The 19,043-nt window shown below is 41.7% G+C and overlaps 2 protein-coding genes across 2 annotated transcripts in view; both read right to left on the reverse strand.

The window, feature by feature from the left end:
• ELAVL4 (ELAV like RNA binding protein 4) overlaps positions 1-19,043 on the reverse strand; it is an 88,566-nt gene that overhangs the window by 33,499 nt on the left and 36,024 nt on the right. The window contains exon 2 of the mRNA XM_064589175.1: positions 18,174-18,414. Coding sequence (XP_064445245.1) covers positions 18,174-18,414 — 241 coding nt within the window. The remainder of the gene's footprint in view (positions 1-18,173; positions 18,415-19,043) is intronic.
• Positions 861-1,253, reverse strand: LOC135364006 (small ribosomal subunit protein eS12-like). The gene has a single exon (XM_064587492.1). It carries the CDS (start codon positions 1,251-1,253, stop codon positions 861-863), a length of 393 nt encoding a protein of 130 aa, XP_064443562.1.

Genomic DNA, 19,043 nt, shown 5'->3' on the forward strand with positions numbered 1-19,043 from the left:
TACCACTGCACTTGTTAAATGCCTGAAAAGAGGGAAGTGGCAGCCCCGGTTCCTTCAAACTGGTTCTATGGTGTTGTTGAATAAGACATGTAGGAAAACCACTCAGCCCCCACCCCACAGCTTTGCAGATCAGGTGAACACTCCTTCTGAAACATCTTTTCGAAACCATCTCTTGATGTGACTCTGTTCCTCACTAGACTGGGGGCAACTTGAGGCCAAGATGATACTTTATTCATCTCTGTATCTTCAGGGCCTACCAAAGGGTCCATGACATTGGTGGATACCCAGTAAATGTCTTTTGGGTGAATGGATGAATATTATCTATTCACAAATGTATTTACATCCTCTTAACCACATTCAAACTCTCATATACCAAACAGAAAGTAACCAGAAAGAGCTGCAAACTCTTTTACCAGGGCCTTACCCATGTCCAGGGGAATCAAGCCCATCAGACACATCTGAAAGACCTGCAGTCTTTAGTCTGAAGGAGAGAAGACTCTAGAGGTGCTCAGAGCCAATTCTAATATTTGAAAGGCTGTCATGGGAAAGCAAGGGTTGACTTGCCATGTGGTGCCCCATGGGAGAGAACAAAGATCAGAGAGAAGAAAGTTAGGGAGTAGATTTCTGCCCTGATAAAAGGAAGAACTTTCTAATACTGATTTATAAGGGTGTGGCTGCCTTGGGAGGTGGTAAGGGTCCCATGACTAGAAGTATGCAAACAGAGACCAGATCAATGTTTTATCAGGGGATGTGGCAGCAGTCAGCAAGATCAACTGATCCCTTCTAATGCTAAGATTCGAAGATTCTAAGTTATATTTTATTTATTTATTTGAGGAACAAGAACCAAATTTCCCATTTGTTCATTTCTTCAAGTATTCCTTGGTGACATCCTTGGCCTGAGACTCTTCACCATAGTCTTTAACCACCACACAACTGCAACCAAACACTTTGCGGGGTTTTCCCTCTCTGTCAGTTTTCCAGAGGCCTACCCATTCCCCTACTTTCTTGTTGCCATCAACCTTAATTAGGTGGATTTGGTGTTCAGCACAAAGGGCCTCCACCAACTTGACATACATAGGCTCATCACAGTTGGATAGAAGCCCACGAAGATGGGCTTGGTGCTTGTCTAAGGCTTTGGCAGCTTTGTGAATTCCATCTGCTAGGCCATCGTGGATGAGGGCAGTCTTTGACACCTCTTGTAAAGCACTACTAATGTCCATGACACCTCCAGCAGCAATGCCTTCCTTGACCATGGCGGTGGGTTATGGGTGGAGCCAAGTGGGTTGAGTGCACCTGAGCCTCTGCCTCTGCACTACTGGGTATCAGCTGGGAAAGAGCTAAATTATATTTAACCCAACACTCCCAACTGGTTTCAGTTTACCCTGATTTCTAACCGAGGAAATAAAAAGAATAGAGAATAATTACGAAGCACCTACTATGGGCTAAACACTTTATGCACATCATTATTTAAATCTTCACAACCTATGAAATGAGCATTTCTATCCCTATTTTACAGAAGGGGAAACTGAACCCCAGAAAGTAGAAATAACATACCCAAGGTTATTTGGCCATAGAATAGCAGCCAGACCCATTTGATTCCAGAGCCTGTGCACTTTTTTTTGTTGTGCCCTGGTTTCTTGAATATGTGCTCATTTGTATGCTAAACACACCTGCTGGACATGCATGGCACAGTGTGCCTGAGACTTTGAGAGAGCTGGGTTTTCTAGTACTATCTCCAAGTCCTCATTCTTTCCATTTAATTCCAATATATACCCTCAAACTATCCCATCCCCACCTTCCAACTTGGTTGTGCCTGGATCTAGTACATCACAGAATGAGTCTTGGAAAGGACTTTAGTATCAATCATCTTCAAGTCTGTTCTATAGATTCTAAAACTGAGGACCAAGGAAGGAGCAGGAGTTCACGGTCTTGAAGGAAAGTCAGACCTATGAATCAATAACGACAGCAGCAGATTATGGTTCAGTGTTATGACAGTTAGAAGGAGAGAGGGCTTTCTGAGATGAATTCAAAAAGATTGATAAGAAATAGCCAGGCAATAGATGGAGGGGAATTCCAACAGGAGGGGACAGCATGAGCACCCATTCCTCAAGGAGAGAGATCTGCCCCGCAGTTAATAGCCATTACTTCCAGGAGGCCGCTGATTGTTGATATAAACCTGAACTGTCAATACTGCTTCCAAGTTGAATCTGCTCAGATGTATGTATGACATCTCCCTAGATCTCTGGCACAGATTCAGGAATCATTAGGCATCTGAAATTTTGAGTGTGTCTGCTTTCTGCCAACAACAAACACTATTGAAAAAGATGGGACCCAGCCGTCCTTATTTTGAATTCCCAAAGTATTTAAAATTACACTGAACCAGTACTAGGTTATTTCCAGAGGTTACATTCTGGCTTCCTAAGTAGATGTAATTTCCCCAGAAGCTGAGAACTCGTCATGTGGCATCAAGATGGCAATGAGCAAAGCACTTGTCCCACAGTGGGCATTCAATATAAGCTTACTGAACTAAATGCATTTCTTAGTGGACCCTAAATCTCTTAAGGGCAGGAACATGAATCTGATTAATTTTGGTATGACCAATGTCTGGCACATAGTAGGCTTTCAAACAAATCTATGTCGAATGGATGAATGAGTTAACAAATTCAACAAGTGAATAAATAGGAACAAAAATAGTTATTTTGGGGGGGCACCTGAGTGGCTCAGGTGGTTAAGCGTCTGACTCTTGATTTTGGCTGAGGTCATGATCTCAGGGTCATGAGATTGAGCCCTGCATCGGCTTTGCTCTGGGTGTGGAGCCTGCTTGAGATTCTCTCTCTCCCTCTGCCCCTCCCCACTCTCTCTCTAAAAAAAAAAAAAAAAAAAGTTATTTTTTTTGAGTGCTTACCATGTGCCAGTCACTGTACTGAGTGCTTTGTTGTTTTTTTTTTCAGCTTTACTGAGGTATAATTGACAAATAAGATTGTAAGATATTTAAAGTGTACATTGTGATGATTTGATATATGTGTACATTTATTTACTTACTTATATTTTTGGTAAGAACATTCAAGTTCTAGCTGAGTACTTTATGTCTATCATCTCATCTCCTCCCTAAAACAATCCTACAAGTAGGCATTATCACTGCCATTTACAATCAAGAAGACCAATGTCCAGAGGCCTCAGATCCCAAGACACAAGTCCATCTGGCTCCAAAGTCCATACAGGCTTTTCCCGATTTCAGAGACAATCTCAACCAAACTGTTCAAGTAAACGTGAAACAAATCCTCTGTTACTGGGGTAAGGCATATGGAAACGCACAGAGTATATATAATGATTTCCAGCAGTCCCCAAAGCAGGAAGGACCGGTTACAAATCTACATTATTCCAAAAAGAAAGCCAACCAACAAATTCTCAAAGGAGTTTTTTTTTTTTTTTTTTACTTCTTTTGGTTTTCCTATAAAACAAGTTGCTCTAAATGATAGATCTCCAAATCTATATTTCAATAATAAACCCCTTAAATGACAAAATGAAACTAATTTAAACCTATTTTTCTTCTGTCTGTTCAGGGAAGAAAGGTGATTCATAAGATAAAAAGCTAGTATCAAGTACTTAGTTTTAAAAAAAGCTGAAAGGGAAAAATAGGGTGTATGCCAGGGATAATAGAAACATCAGTGACAACTACCTCACTCTCAGCATCTATCACACAAAGAGAAGTGTTCAGACTGATGACCCTGGGGCAATGAAACGTTCTTAATCGAAGCAACGTTCAATTAAATTATGTGCAGAATATTCTTTCAGACAGGAAAGAATAGTCAAACATTTAAACATATTTTTAACGAGGGTTGAAACAAAAAGAGGAGGATTTTGGCACACTCCCAGCTAGCCAGAGAAATGAACCAGAATTCTTAATTCTTGGTTAGCTTGCTCTCAGATAAAACAAAAAGGTCTGGATGTCAGACAGGCAAGACTTGCTACCTAGAAGGGGTGTGCACCCACAGGTGATTCCAGAAATGCCGCCGATGTTAGACAACGGTCTAGCAACAAAGGAAGAAGAGGTAGAAAAAGTTATCAGGTTAGTACAAATTACATACACTGTAATTAGCCTTCGGGCAAAATGAGACTGTCTGTGGGTGAAATGTCTGTGGGTGAAAGGAAGTGCTGTGTTTCACACTAAAGACAACAGCTTCCAAAACTCCTATCAGACACTGTTTGTATAAAGCATGTGTGGAGGCTCCTGATATCATGTTGGGATTTAGATTAAATGAGATGAAGTATGTGAGAGGGCCTGGCATGAGGTAGATGCTTCACAGATATTAACTGAATATAAATCTATTAAAACTGTCTCTATCCAAAGAAAATTCATGGCTCTCGATGAAGGAGGTGAGATAAATATCACTTGTCTGTGCAGAGAGAAATCAGGACATCAAATGTGAGCTGGAGAAGGACTTTGTCTGAGCATCTTTGTCAGCGTGTCATTTCTGAAATGGCCTTGGGGCTCTCTGGCCTTGGACTTACCACTAAGAGCTGTGTGAAATGCAGAGATGGGTACTCCATCCCTATCATCAAGGAGTTCACCGACAGTAAAGTACCAGACAGGAAGCTCATGACCATGTTTGGGTCCAACAAATGTTAAAAGAGAAATTCCCCAGATCCATGAAAAAGAAAAGAAACAAGAAAAGCACATTTCCCCTTTTCCTTACCATTCAGTTTACGGATAAGCAATAAGACAAAATCAAGAAATAAAAACCAAAACCAAAGAACTCACGCAGAAACGGGTCCGTAGAGCAGGAATTAAGGAGGGAAGCCATCTTTGATTTTTTTTTAAAGCTAAGGGCTTCTCAGGGAATGGCTATACCGTGCCAGTGTGAGCATCATCACACTGAGTCAAGTACCTGGGAGAGCTGAAAACGAAGGAATGCCCTGGAATGTGTGTGAGAATCACAACATGTAAACACCTTCAATGGCTCAGCTCTTTTGGGCAATGGAAAATGAAATGGCACCCCAACAGAAAACCAAAAGAACTCATGATTTAAATCGTGCCCAGAACATGCTCAGTACTCAGTGACTTTCAAAAATATGCCTAAAACGTGATGGGGCTGCACTGGTGCCGAAGAGACTGGACCCATCTGGCACCATATCTGGTTTCTCTCGGGAGCTAAGAAGACTTTTCTAGGACACCAAGGCCTCCACTTGCACACCCATGTGCAAAAGAGGACCCCAGCTCTTTCTTAAAAGAAATGAGGTCATCAGGTAGGAACTGTTCTAAACTGCCCCCTTCCCTCCTACCTGCAAACCTTAATGGAACTCCATCCCTCCCTCCTGGCTTAGAACAAAAGTCCATAAAATGCTGGAGAATAAAGGTTCCAAGGGGAAGGTTACGAATTATATCATTCCTTTCAGATTTATAATGCACATTAGCACAGACTCAAAGAAGTAGTGATAAAAAGAAACCCCGTTTTAACTTGGTTCACTTCAGTTTCCCCAAACTCATTTGGTTACAAAACCTCTTTTTAAAAAAACATATTACCTATTAAACACCTTTGGGAAGACTTTTAGATGAGATTCCCAAATGACCATTACTCTTTGAAACAGGACTGAATATAATTACCCTGAGCTGGGGGTTCTGGGCCTGTGCTCTGAGTTATAGTTCCTGAGATACTAGAGGGGCCCACAGAAAAAAGGAAACCAAGCCAGAGAGCACTTCTAAAGTCTCTTTTCACTGTAACAGCCTATGATTCTGTTTCTTAGAAGACATCACACAGACTTGCGTCTGGGGTAATCTAGACATAGAACAAAGATGCATAGTGGGGAGGGGGTCAGACATTTGAAGATGTATTTTCATGTTGGTACAAGTCGTACAGGTCTGATTCCTAGCTCACGAGGTGTCAGTGGTCAGCGTGCAATCATTCAAGGAGTTTCACGCGGAGAACCAAAGACCCCCCCAAAAAACAAAACATAATGGTATGTGGCTAATGGACACCCAAGCAGGAGCACACATACAGGTGCACACCTGCACATTATCTCTGCTTAACTAACTATGCACATGACCCTGGGAGCCAAGAGAGTACTGCAGATGAAAAAAGAGACAACCATGGGTTCAATCTTGCTCTGACACTTAGAAGTTGTGTGACCTTGGGGGTGCCTGAGTGGCTCAGTCGGTTAAGCAGCTGCCTTCAGCTCAAGTCATGATCCCAGAGTCCTGGGATCGAGCCCCACATCAGGTTCCCTGCTCAGTAGGGAGCCTGCTTCTCCCTCTTCCTCTGCCCCTCCCCCTGCTTGTGCACACGCTCTCTCTCAAACACATAAAATCTTAAAAAAAAAAGTTGTATGACCTTGGACAAGTTACGTAAGTTTTCTGAGCCTGTTTCCTCACCTCTAAAATAGGGCTAATTATTATTACACCTCACAGAACTGCCGTAAGAATTATATTACTATACACCAGGTGCTGTTCTGAGTGTTTTGTATGTATTGATGCTCACAATAATCCTATCAATATCCCTATTTTACAAATGAGAAAACTGAGACACAGAGAGGGTAAGAATTTCCCTTTACACAGCTAGTAACTAGTAAGGCTGGGATGCTAACTCAAGCAATCTAGCTCTTCATTACCGGGCTATCCTGCCTAGCACAGTTCCAGATTATAGTAGGTGCATGATATTCCCTGGGAAGACACAGACACACACACACAAATACACAATACCCTACACTTCCTCTTACTCTCTGGGATTTAAAATGTGCTGTTTTTGTCATTAGTTTATTACACGGGCAGTTCAAGTGGGCAGCATGCAGACACCAGCTTCCCAAACACAAGGATCCTATGTGGCTGCTCAAGGAACGGAAGAACGAATTCAGCACTGAGAAATGTTAGTTCATTCTGAATGATGACTCACAACCACTATTTTCACAAACAGCCTGCTAATTAAACTTTCTTATGAACCCTGCTAACCAATTTTTCCAATGCATGGAGGAAAAATCATTCATTATAGACCGGAATCCAAAATCTAATATTAACAGCACAAGTAGGATCTGTGGCATTGTAATTTGATCAACTTGAGCATTAATAATAGTTAGACACTGATGTCTGAGAGAGTTAATCAGCTTTTGTTGAGATGCACGTAGATAACTGAACAAAACATCTGGAAAGCAGACTAGAAAGCAAAACTAGCTTATCACAAGGGGTATAGTATTTGCTTTACCCTCGTAAGTCCCCTGCTTACAATGTCCTGTCTTCTAGGTGACCATAGTAATAGCCTGAATTGGAATAGCACTTTAAAGACTTACCAACACATTAGCAGCTCATCTCATGTCGACACAGTAAGGTGGAAAGAGCCAGTGTCATTATCCCCATTTTATGTGCAACAATCTGAGGCACAGAACGGTTTGACCCACTGAAAGTCCCATAGCTGGAATGAGAACAGGGTGGATCCTTCCACTTTATCATGTTGCCACTCATAAAGGTAGCTTGATTTTAAAAACAATCTCAGAAATCATCCAGGCATTTTCAAATATTGAACTAAAGGCTTTCATTTACAGTCTTCCAGAACCACTAAAACTGCTGTTCATTATTACTGCAGCTATTTCTGAGGTTTGGTGGAATACACCCTACACAGCTGCATGCCAGACTCAGGATGAAACAGCAAGAACGCGAGGAGCCCTCTCCGTGAAGGTCTCTTGCTCCCACTGGCAGGAGCATGTGGCCAGACACACATGGGTACACAGACAGTGTGGTCATTCACTTCAAACAACATGAGCTTTGGTTTCCTCATCTAAAGAACAGGGCTGCTATTACCTCTCGGGATTGTGGTCAGGATTAAATGAGCTAACAAACATAAAGCAACTGGCATCCAGTGGTGCTTAATAAATGTGAGTTCCCATTCCACTCTCCTGCCATCTCATACAGCATCTCCTACTTCCTCCTTGGAATTACATAACTGAGGACTGAGCCCGGAACAGATAGATGCCTACTTTTCCTTCCCTCTCTCTCTCCATCTGTTGGCCCAGGGGCAGGACACTTAGTGAGAAGAGGGAAGGACTCGTGAGATCCAAGGGGCCCTTCCCATTTATAGGTTGCTTCGGTTTACGAGTGCCTCCACCTGCGTCAGCTGGTTTGAATGCCAGGTACCAAGCAAAGAAGGTAAGGTAAGGATCTGTCTTCTTACCGTGTGCCGAGAAAATGGAGGTCCATAGAGACAGAAGGACTAATGCCAGGCCAGGCACATACCTATTCAGCGTGTGTGTGAGGGGGGTTGGGGGCTGGTGCAGGACTTCCACTGATGTCTGTCTCACTGCTGGTTAGTTCACTGAACTGTGTCTGGTATTTCTGACAAGGAAGCATTTGGGGGGGCGGTGTGCGCGCGTGTGCGTGTATGTTGGGGAGTGTGGCACACTGGGGTAGTGCTCGCTTTCTTTTGTATTTAGAGTGTGGTCTGTCTCATTGGGAAGGCTCCCCTGACTCGCAAGGGGCACTGGGAAGAGAAAAGGTGGCTGAGGACTAGTTCCAGTTTGCGGGATCAGGACCGGGAAGTGAGAGTAACATTTGATTTTCCTGTTTGCTGCCCAGCTCAGAGTCCGGGGCAATGGGGAACCTGCCAGAACTCACTGTAGGAACCCTTACCAGGAAGATGGAAGCAGAGGACTGAAGTGCCTATGTGTCCAGCTTCAGGGTTTGATGGGACAGGCAAGACTGAAGAAACCCAGAAGCTGGTAATACCTCAGTTCACAGCAGCAAGAACGGAAGCCCAATTCAGAACACCCGCTTTGGCCCATTATTTACAAAAACAGGTACTCCACTCTGGCAGCTTCTCTCTGTCACTGCCTGCCCTGGCCAGAAAAAAACATGTCAATCAATCCAACATGGGTTCAAGCAGAAAGATGAGGAAGGGAAAACTCTATGTATGTGATTTCAGGCTTCATATCCCTCCCTGTATTACATACAGCTGGCAAGTGTCTCCACAGAAGTCTGTGGGCTAATGTGGGTGTGGGGGGCAAGGGGGCAGGGCTGCGATCCTGCTTACCACTTGACAATGGGATCAAGGTTATCACCATCTATTTTTCCTCAATGTAAAGAAAACTTGGGCTAGGTGGTGTTTTACTTCTCGGAAAAGTCCCCTAGCCACATTTAATTTAATTTTCCTTCTGGTTCTCCTTTTACCATTCATTCTACACACATTTTGCTCTACCTTGCTTTTTAAAAAAATCCATGGCTATTTTAATTCTAGCTCTTTTCCATATTATCTTATAAAGCCAACTCAATTCCTTTTTCAATCAAATGGCATGTAAGTAAATAAAAAGGCAAAAAGGAGGCAGGACAGGCAACAAGCAAAGAAAAGAAAAAAGAGAAGAAGAAAGAAAAAGGAAAATAAGAAGCCAAGTGCTCTTGATTCAAGTCTTCCTTGGGCTGCACTGGCCTCATTTGTAAAGTGAGTACAGACATTGTCCATATTGGCTATTTCAAAAGGGTCAGATGAAGTACTAAAAGTAAAAACCTTTGAAAACAAACACAAATGGCAAATATTGGGGATTATTAAGTATACATTTTATTCCATACCACCAATAAAATTATTTAATCTGATTCAAGATGTTTGTGATGAGAAATTCCATTAGCAGCCTTAGGAATTAGAGTAATTACCCTAACTAGCTGTATCCACTTAATGGTAATGGGACCTTGCAGATCACCAGACATCCAACTATAAAACAAGGGCCAAGCAGAAAGCCAAACTTAAAAGTCAGCAAGAAACTGAAGGAGGTGGAAAGAGAGTCACTGAGAGAACATGTACCTGACCCCAACAGGATAAACAATGATTCTCAAATCATAGACACCATGGGGAGTCTGCAAATTGTCCACCTCCTTCTGTATTAGGTTGGGTTATTTATTAGTAAAGTAGAAAAACACAGACTTTGGAGTCTGACAAACTTGGGTTCAAATCTCAGCCCCACCGCTTATTAGCTGTGACCTTGGATAACTTACTTAACCTTTCTGAGCTTCAGTTATTTCATCAACACAAAGGGGGCACTAATGCTTACCCACAGAATAGTCCTGGCTGTTCCATTCACTATCCCTTGAAGAGGTCTCTGAAACTTGGCTCAGCTACTTCCTCTTCACGGATGGATCTCCCACAACCTGCTTTCTACCGGGATCAAGGCTCACTCCTATTTGACACTTGTTCCGAGATCCCTAGCCCACTGTCCTCTGTTTCTCCTCTGAACACCTATAGCTGATGTCTTCATATTCATTCAGCAGAGGCAGAGTGATAAGGTAACAGAAAGACCGTAGACTTTGCAGTCAGACAGATCTAACCCCACTCTCCAGCTAACTGATTCTAAGTCTTGGCTTCCTTGTCTATAAAATGGGGATAATACCACTGATCATACATAACTGACAAAGCTTCAACGAGATAACATAGAATAATATGCCTAACCCTGTAGCTGACACATAGCAGGCATTCCATCAAAACTCTAACTTCACTGTATTGTTATGAGTCTTTCTGTGATAATGAAATTAATAGCCAGGGTCAGGAAGGGTGAGTTTGGACCTTGGTGAAAAACAAAACAAAACAAAACCTTCCACAAGACAGCAAAGGTGGATGTGTAGTGATGTGCATCCCAGCCCCCTCCAGACCTGCAGGTTGTTGCAGGGCTCCCAGATTTGTCCTGACTTCCCCCATCACTGCCCTACAGGCAGCCACATGTGGGCACAAACTATGTCTTATCCTCTCTGGCTTCCTCACAGACCCTGATACAGAATTTAAGAGAAGAGAGGGAAAGGGAATAACATTAATTTGGTCTGAGAGCACAGACACTAAATAAATACTGTTGGCTGACTGAAAATGTTTTACAAATGTAAAAGCCTTATACAAATATATGGTCTTTATCTGATTTTATCTTCTCTCCAAACTAGAAATATCTTCTCCCATCAAAGCTCAATTTGGGGACTGTAGAAAAAATAAAAGGCAACTTAAAGATCTTTAGTTCTTACAAGGAATAAAGACAGATACAGAGTTCATCAGTTAAGAGCGGTAAGGGAGATGTGGAATGGGGTGGGGAAGGCAGACTGAAAAGAGAAATCACCCTGCCACACCTCCCAGAAGACAAGAAAAAAAATGAATTTCCCATTAACACATTTCAGAAAGCACTTTCCTCCTACCCTGAAGCTGATGAATTACATTTTTTAGATAATGTGTGGAAATTTCAGCTTGACATTACCTTCTTCCTTGGTTCCTAGTCTCAATCAATCAGGTCACACAGAGAAGAGGGGAGGGATTGAAGGAGGGAGTATGTGTGGGGTATGTGTATGTATGTACTGGGGGAAGGACGGGAGGCTGTGTGAACAGGGAATTGGTCCTACGAACCAAACAGTCAGCTAAAGTACAGAAATAGAAAATCCTTAAAATACCCAGGCCTGATTCACATCCTAGGTAAAAATCCTTTGAGACATCTCTCCTGGGATGTGAGAATACTTTCCTATGGTTATCTGAGTTTGGAAGCAGGGCAGAACCATCTGATATGGAAGGGAAGATGAAGGCAAAGACAGCCAGGGGGCAAAAGGAAACCATACCTGGTCTGTAATCCTGACTACTGCGATCCTGGGAAAAGAATTATGTCGAAAGAAGCAGAATGTACCTGTACAAATTCTAAACCTCACAGCTCCACTCAGTTGCCAACTTATACTAATTAGAAAGGATGGGAGGTCTCTGATTGCCCCTGACGGGTGTGTAAGAGGCACAATAATTACATAGTTTACTGTCTGCGCTTAACATTCTGACATTTTCCAAGTTCCCCTTAATAAGGGAGACCCCTATTCTCCCATTGTGTAACTCCACTAGGCTGCCAAAGCTTCTCCATAACTAAGTATTTTCCATTCAGCCCAACAATAATCCATTTCCCTCCCCAAGTCAACAAATCAGAATTCTTTCATTCTTCTTTGTGGTATACATATAAGATGACTGCAGGGAGGTGATAAATAAAATGACAGATGCAAATCTGCCTGATTTTCCTCTGAAATCAAGAGACACATTGCACTGTACCAAGCACATTTTCAAAGTCAGCAACAAAATGTGCTGATAAATGCTACTATTTCCTCTACCCTTCCCATCACTAATGGATATCCCTCTGATGTGCATGTAGAAAAGTTCATTTAGCTCATCAATATCTTGGGATTTTCTTGGATTATGCACAATTGAGGCTGGGTTTTAACTATGCTTAACTTTAAGGTAGCATCCATTTTAATACAGTGCTTGCAAAAGAAAGAAAAGGCGAACACAGTGAAGAGTATTTTGTGAAGAAACAAAATCTGAAGTTAAAAACCACTCTAAGTCTGTTCTTCCTCATTCAGGCAAGCAATGACCTGCTTAATTAAAAAACCACTGGTACTTATTTTTTTTTTTAATGCATTGTATACTCTTTATCAAAACAAAAGATTTTGAACTCTAATTCTGTTTTCCCTGAACTAAAAGTTTTCATTCCCTAGGTAACAAAAGCTGAGTTGGCTTGTAAAGGGGAGAAGTCAGTTGAGTATTTTTAGAGAAATTGCCAAAGATAAACTATAAATTAGACAACTTGTGATAGTCAGACAGTCCTGGGTTCAAGTCCCAGCTCCCCTACTTGGAAGCTAAGTCACCTTGGACTAATTATTCAATCATTCCTAAATCCAAGTATCTTCATCTGTAAAATAACCATCTTGAGGTTTACATGAAATTCCATCTACTGATCTCAGCACAATGCTTAGCACATAGTAAGTGCACAATAAACACTGGTTATCATTATGAGTCTCCAAGAAATCCCAATTTACTATTAAATGAGCTACTATGCATAAAGCATCTAATATAGTGCCCAGAATATACATAAGGCACACACAAACATACAAAAGCTGCTGCTATTATTTTTTTGTCTTTGCTAAGTGATGTAAGAAAATATGCCAAAAACTTACCTTAGGGCTGAATTCACATTTTAGGAGTGAATTAAAAGCACTTTCATATTTTAGAATTTTCCAGGGTCTTTTATTGTTTTATAAAGTTACCTCAGATGTAAAATTCAGTCACATTCCCATAGTGCCCTGTAAGTCCAGTTCCTTGACAGTATATGAGGTAACCTACAGCAATTCACAGCCCTCACTCTCCTTTCCGTCTTCACCCCAAGAGACTATTCCATGGAATGCTTCCTGGTCTTGGTGCCCTAATACACCCTCCCACCCCCCACTGCCGTAGTCCATGTCCTGCATGTCACCTACTGAGAGGGACACATGGGATTAGTAGCATTTTCACAAATCCGAGAAAGAACAGAAGTTACCCACTGTCACCAAATCAAAACTGAGTTGGTTCCTTTAATTAGAGATGTGATTCCAGATACAAAAGTGGTGGCAAAGCATTATTCACCCTGATGTCCACAGTAGTGAAGGTATTTTTTGCCTTGTTCTGCCTTTTCCACTGAATGATAACAGTAATTAAGCCAAAGACATGTGTTAGAAAGAAAGAAAAAAAAAGAAAGAGTGGGCTAGAGGTGAGGTTTAGGAAATGCTATCTTTGCCTGTTGGGGTGCAACTCCAACTGGCTTCATTCTTTGGTATGTTTAACTTCATCTGGCAACGCTGCTTCATCTCAGATCGCTGTTTCCAAAGAGGCATGTCCCAGCTCTACTTACTGTGTCCAAATCACGAAAGAATAAAAAAGTCTTCTGTTCTTAGACTGGAATTTTAGCTCTATACTTTTGCTTTCCTTCCCTCTACCTAAATTCTAACCCTATCTTTCAAACCTCTCCCAGCAGCTCCAGCTAACACAGACCTCACCCTTTATCAACCATCTATAGTCCTTACAGTCTGCTCCATACCTGGGGTCACTCCATATATTCAGCTTTATCATGGATAACGTTCAGTTTGGACCACTCTGTCCTTAAAAACCTCCCTTCAGAGCTCTTACCTGCCTGAAATGGATAAACAAATTATACTGCATGGGCACATGAAGAGTAACATCAAGTAAAAATATAATTCTTCTTGATCGCTACGATGCAAATAATCACACAATCTAGATAGGCAGATCAAACTGTTGTTGTACACTGATTTATTTCTGGGGATTTTTTTAGGGGGGGTTATTTTTTTTCTCCTTTCTCTATTCCTTTTAGAGAGGGGTGATGACAAGACAGACAATTATTAAAATGTAATTTAGCGTTCCAGCTCTGTTGGCTTTAAGACATTCCCTGAGCCACCTAACGGTATTCTGCCTAAGCCATGTTTCCTCCCCTAAAATACTGAGCATCTGTAATGCAATCTCAAAGCCCGAAAAAACAAAAAGGCAACAAAATTAAAAATTAGAAATTAATTCAACTCTCTGCAGTTCATGGGAATAACAGAATTTCTACCAGGGGTTTGATGTTTTCTTGCCGGAGTTTCTAGGTTGCACGAAATCTCGCGGGCCACATACCACTTCCCTCTCTCTCCAGCAGCAGGGCCTGCAGGTGGATGCAGGAGAAAAAGGAAGAACATGGCTTCCGGGGCCATCAAGTGTCCACGGCTGCACACAAAAGCAACTTGGGAGACATGTTTTCTCTCCCTGGTACCTAGATTATCCTGATAAGTGTCCTTTCGCAATTGGAAAAAAAAAAATCTAATATCTCTGAGAAGATAAGTAACAGAGATGTCCAGAAGCACGGTAACAGAATCTTAAACCTGGCACTTTCAGTAAATTTGGTTCTACTCTGAAGGCTGAGTTGTATCCCCAGAGGATGATAAATATTGTTATCTTTGCCTCGTGTCATACACAGGAGTCTAGTTGAAAGCCGTGGTGCATGAGGTAGACTCTCCAGAGGGTGGCCGGCAACTGCTATTCAGATGCTCACAATGTTTCATTGGGTTATGGGGTTAGGGTTAGGCAGGGGTCTTCACTCAACACCAGCAGGGGCACCCTGCCTGTACTTCCCCATAAGATCATGCTTTTGCAATCTGGGGGTGAACCCCAGCTCCACCATCTGGTAATACCTGTGCTGCCGGGAGAAGTTACTTGACCTCACAAAGTTTCAGTGTCCTCATCTAAGAAAATGGAGGCTTGGAGACGCCTGGGTGGCTCAGTCATTAAGTGTCTGCCTTAGGCTCAGGTCATGATCCCAGGGTCCTGGGATCGAGCCCTGCATCGGGCTCCCTGCTCAGCGGGAAGCCTGCTTCTCCCTTTCCCTCTCCCCCTGCTTGTGTTCCCTCTCTTGCTATGTCTCTCTCTGTCAAATAAATAAATAAAATCTTAAAAAAAAAAAAAAAAAGAAAATGGAAGCTGTTCTCAGCGTTAAATCAAATAAGGTATGTTCAGTGCTTAGCAAGTACCTAGCATAGAGTAAGTACTTGATAAATGATAGCAATTATGTCCTCGGCACCAAACATTTAAGTCCATGCCCAAATTCCCTCCATGTGTTCTCAAATGGAGCATTCATTGACAACCCACAGCCAGGAGGGAACCCAGCCTAAGCGCAACACCATCAACAACGAGTCTCTCTCTCTTCCTCTTCCTCTCAATTTCTCTCTTAATTTGATAAGCCAGAACCTTCTAAGGGAATCCATTCTCTTAGGGAGTGGTTTGGGCTGGAAAATCTTAATCTTGAATTCTTACCTCTTCGCCACTTCCCACCCCCCAATCCTCCCACTAGATATTTAGAACTCCTTGTAAACTTCACAGGATCGAGATGTATTGAGATCTGTAGGAGGTGTTGGAGGAAAAGGGGGGACTGGGATGTTAAAAATCAGGGCAACAAAAATACCTATGATGTCATTCACCCTGACTTCTGAACCACCAGCAGCAGCCTTTCAACTGGGCTGGTGTTACACCTCACCTCTCCCAGCCTGTGTTATCACTTACCACCAAATGTAGGCCTCAGAGGGTCTTCCATTAGAGCGATTCTCACTCCTTCCCCACCTCCCCACAGCCTTATCTCTCCCTCCTTCTCTGATTTTTAGCGTAGTCAATTAAACCTGAACAACTGGTGGATGGAGGAAATATGCTGCATCTATGGAATGGTACAGCAGGGACCAGTTTCACTGTTAATTTAAAATGCTAGAATTAATTAGGTAGTGTAAATGAAGAATTTAATAAGCGCTCTTTACAACCACAAGTTCTACTTTTATTAAACACTGCTACCAAATGAGGGCAAATATCTCTGGTCTCTCTATATTTCTTTGCCTCATTCCCATAAGTTCTCTGCAAATAAAAACTTTTTTTTTTGCCTGAAATATAAAAAATGCATAATTATAAATTTATGCCTGAATTATATTTCTGCTTTCAACCCATAAGCTTCTTCTTTAAGCTCAGATGCTACTGTATGTCTCTGCTTGTGCTGGAGAGGGTGCTAAACAAACCAAAGTTGACAATTTTGGTTTTGTATACCAAATTAAAGGCTGTCTTCGAAGCTGTCACTCCTATTCAAATCCACTCGGTGAACTACCAAATTAGCATTCTTTCAGTAAAGGAATCTGCTTGTTTAAACATGTGTCTTTAGAAAACAAGGAACAACACCATGAATCAGTACTTTTCAAAGATCTCACTACAGTTCTAAGGGAATTCTTTTGAAAAGGTGATTAATAATATTCACTAATATAGCTGGCAGAGTCCCTATTTAGAAGGTAAGCCTCCACCAAAAATACATTTTCTATACACGAGTGGGAGGAAGAATCATATGGTTAACTGGTTTTAATTTTGTTTGAATTATCATCCTATTATATAAAGATTATTCAGAAATCTAAACATTGGCTTCCTGAGAATGCAGGCAATTCTGTTAAAGGATGGATGATCCAGCGCTCTCAGATAAGATCATCAAACTCCTGGCCCTATTTGGAGACCTTGATAAAATTTCTCTGTTCAGCCGCGCTCCTTGTAACATACTACCTGTATCTATAATAATAACATCTCCCATTTACTGAGAGACCACTAGGCGCTAGGCATTATGCTAGGCAGTACTGTACATATATCCAGGCTCTCATTTCATCCTCCCAGTAAGCCCTTTGAGATAAATACTCTTTTCCAACTTTATAGGTGAGGAAATTACGTTTGGAGGGTTGGCTTTTATTTTCAACAGTCATTTTAGTTTTATGATTTTGCAAAGTGTTTAATTTATATGGGAGACGGATTTACACGTGAAGTGGAAGAACTGGAGAACACATACAGCGACATGCACACAGGTACACTGGATTCCCCTACCGAAAATCAAGATGATGGACCTTCCTATTTTAATGATAGGGTTTCCTTTTTCTAATATAGGCCAGTTGCTTGTCTCTTAAACTTCCCAGCAAAAGGGAAACAAAAGTCAATCCTGAAAAATGCCAGATACTCAGTTGAGTGCGCATGATTTCAGCAGCCGAGCACTGCAGCACAGCGAACAGCTGCCTTGCCATCGTGAGGTAGCCTGGCCGTCTTCTGAGGAAATACACTCACTTCCAAAAAGATTGCAGGGAAACTTTACCCCAAAGAATTAGAGTGTCTGGCAAACATTAGGTCCTCAACAAACACTGGTCGATTCGGAAGAAATCAGAGGCTAAAAATTTCAAGTGTTGAAGTTGTTTGGGTATTGTTTTACTTTCAAGTAAAACGTCTCTGGCTTCTCAAAAAATATCTTCAAAAACTAAACAAAACGAAATGAAGTAAAATACCTCAACTGCAGATCTTCATTAAACTTCTCCTTTCTATTGTGGTGTAGTTTTATTACAGAATAATATGCTATCCTTAGAGCCTATTTCTCCCCAGGGACAATGGGCAGTTGGGAACTCCTTCCAAAGTCCACAATGGCCCCCCTTTAAACCACTGTCTCAGACACATGGACGAACACTGGACACACACAAACCAAATGCCTGAGAAGAAAGGAAGAGATAAAAACTAGTGTGGAGTACAGGGAGGGCAGAGGGCAAAATGGAGAACTGTAGAACAAAGGGCAGGGGTGGCTGATGGAGAATAAAAGGGGATCAAACTGAAGGGTTATTTCACAAAAAGTAAAGCCCAAGGAAGCTTCAACATCCTCATCTGCTTCCCAGTCCTCCCAATCTACAATCTGGTTTTATGTAGAGTACACACATGGGTGCCATCCTCAAATGCAGGATACACACTGCAGACACTCAGATGCATTCACCGTCTGTGTGCATTTCTGCTAAGGTCTGTACATCTAATGGAACAATGTAGCTGCTAATCCTAAACCTAGAATATTGAAGAAGAGCATACCTGTAATTTTGTCTCTCACGAGTTTGCAGGATTCTATTTCACCAATGCTCCCAAAGAGACTCCTGAATTCCTCCTGGGTCATATTCTGGGGTAAATAGTTGACTATGAGGTTGGTTTTGCTGTCATCTGTGGCTGCCCCTGTCTGCATGGGAGAAGGACAGTTTCTATTGTTGCTGGAGGGTCCATTGCTTGTATTGGATGTCGGGCCATTTGACACCTGTGGCTCCATGGTGCTAATTATCTAAATAAAAATAAAAATAATAAAAATAAGCCTCCTGAAATCTTAAAGACACAAGTAAAGTCTCTTTCAAGATTTTGTTTTATTTTATGTTTTGAAAAGAAAGAGAACAAGATAAAGCAAGATGGAGCAAAAGAGACTGGGTTGTGAACACAGCCAATTTAGAAGCATGTTTTTCACCAAAATGTTAAACTCCCCTCGCTATTTTTAGGCCAGCCCGTAGATTTTGAACACAGACTAGAATGCAGTGAGAACTCTCCCATTATTTTGTTAATGAAAAGCTAATTCCTGTTTTCATTACACAATCACTCTCAGAAATGTATACTTAAGCCACACCAAATTATAATTAAAATGTAAAGTAATAATCATGATTAAAATTATAGTTCCATTAAAGCTGAAAAACTAAATATAGAGGGTTACGCTCACAAGATCAAATACAGTACCTGTTTATTAACTATCTCACAAAGTAAAATGACATTAAATTAAGTGGGGCCGTTCCATATGGGAAGGGTTTAGATTTTCACTGATGCTTAAGCACTGATCAAACTTCAGATTTCATAAGCACATGCTGGGGAGCTACGAAGTCATCTAATGGTTTTTCTCCCTAGCCGCTCAGTGACTGTTTCTCCTGG

This window comes from Mirounga angustirostris, unplaced genomic scaffold (genome assembly GCF_029215605.1).
Source record: "Mirounga angustirostris isolate CCGP_5_RB_7025 unplaced genomic scaffold, mMirAng1.0.hap1 SCAF_4, whole genome shotgun sequence".
Lineage (NCBI taxonomy): Eukaryota > Metazoa > Chordata > Mammalia > Carnivora > Phocidae > Mirounga > Mirounga angustirostris.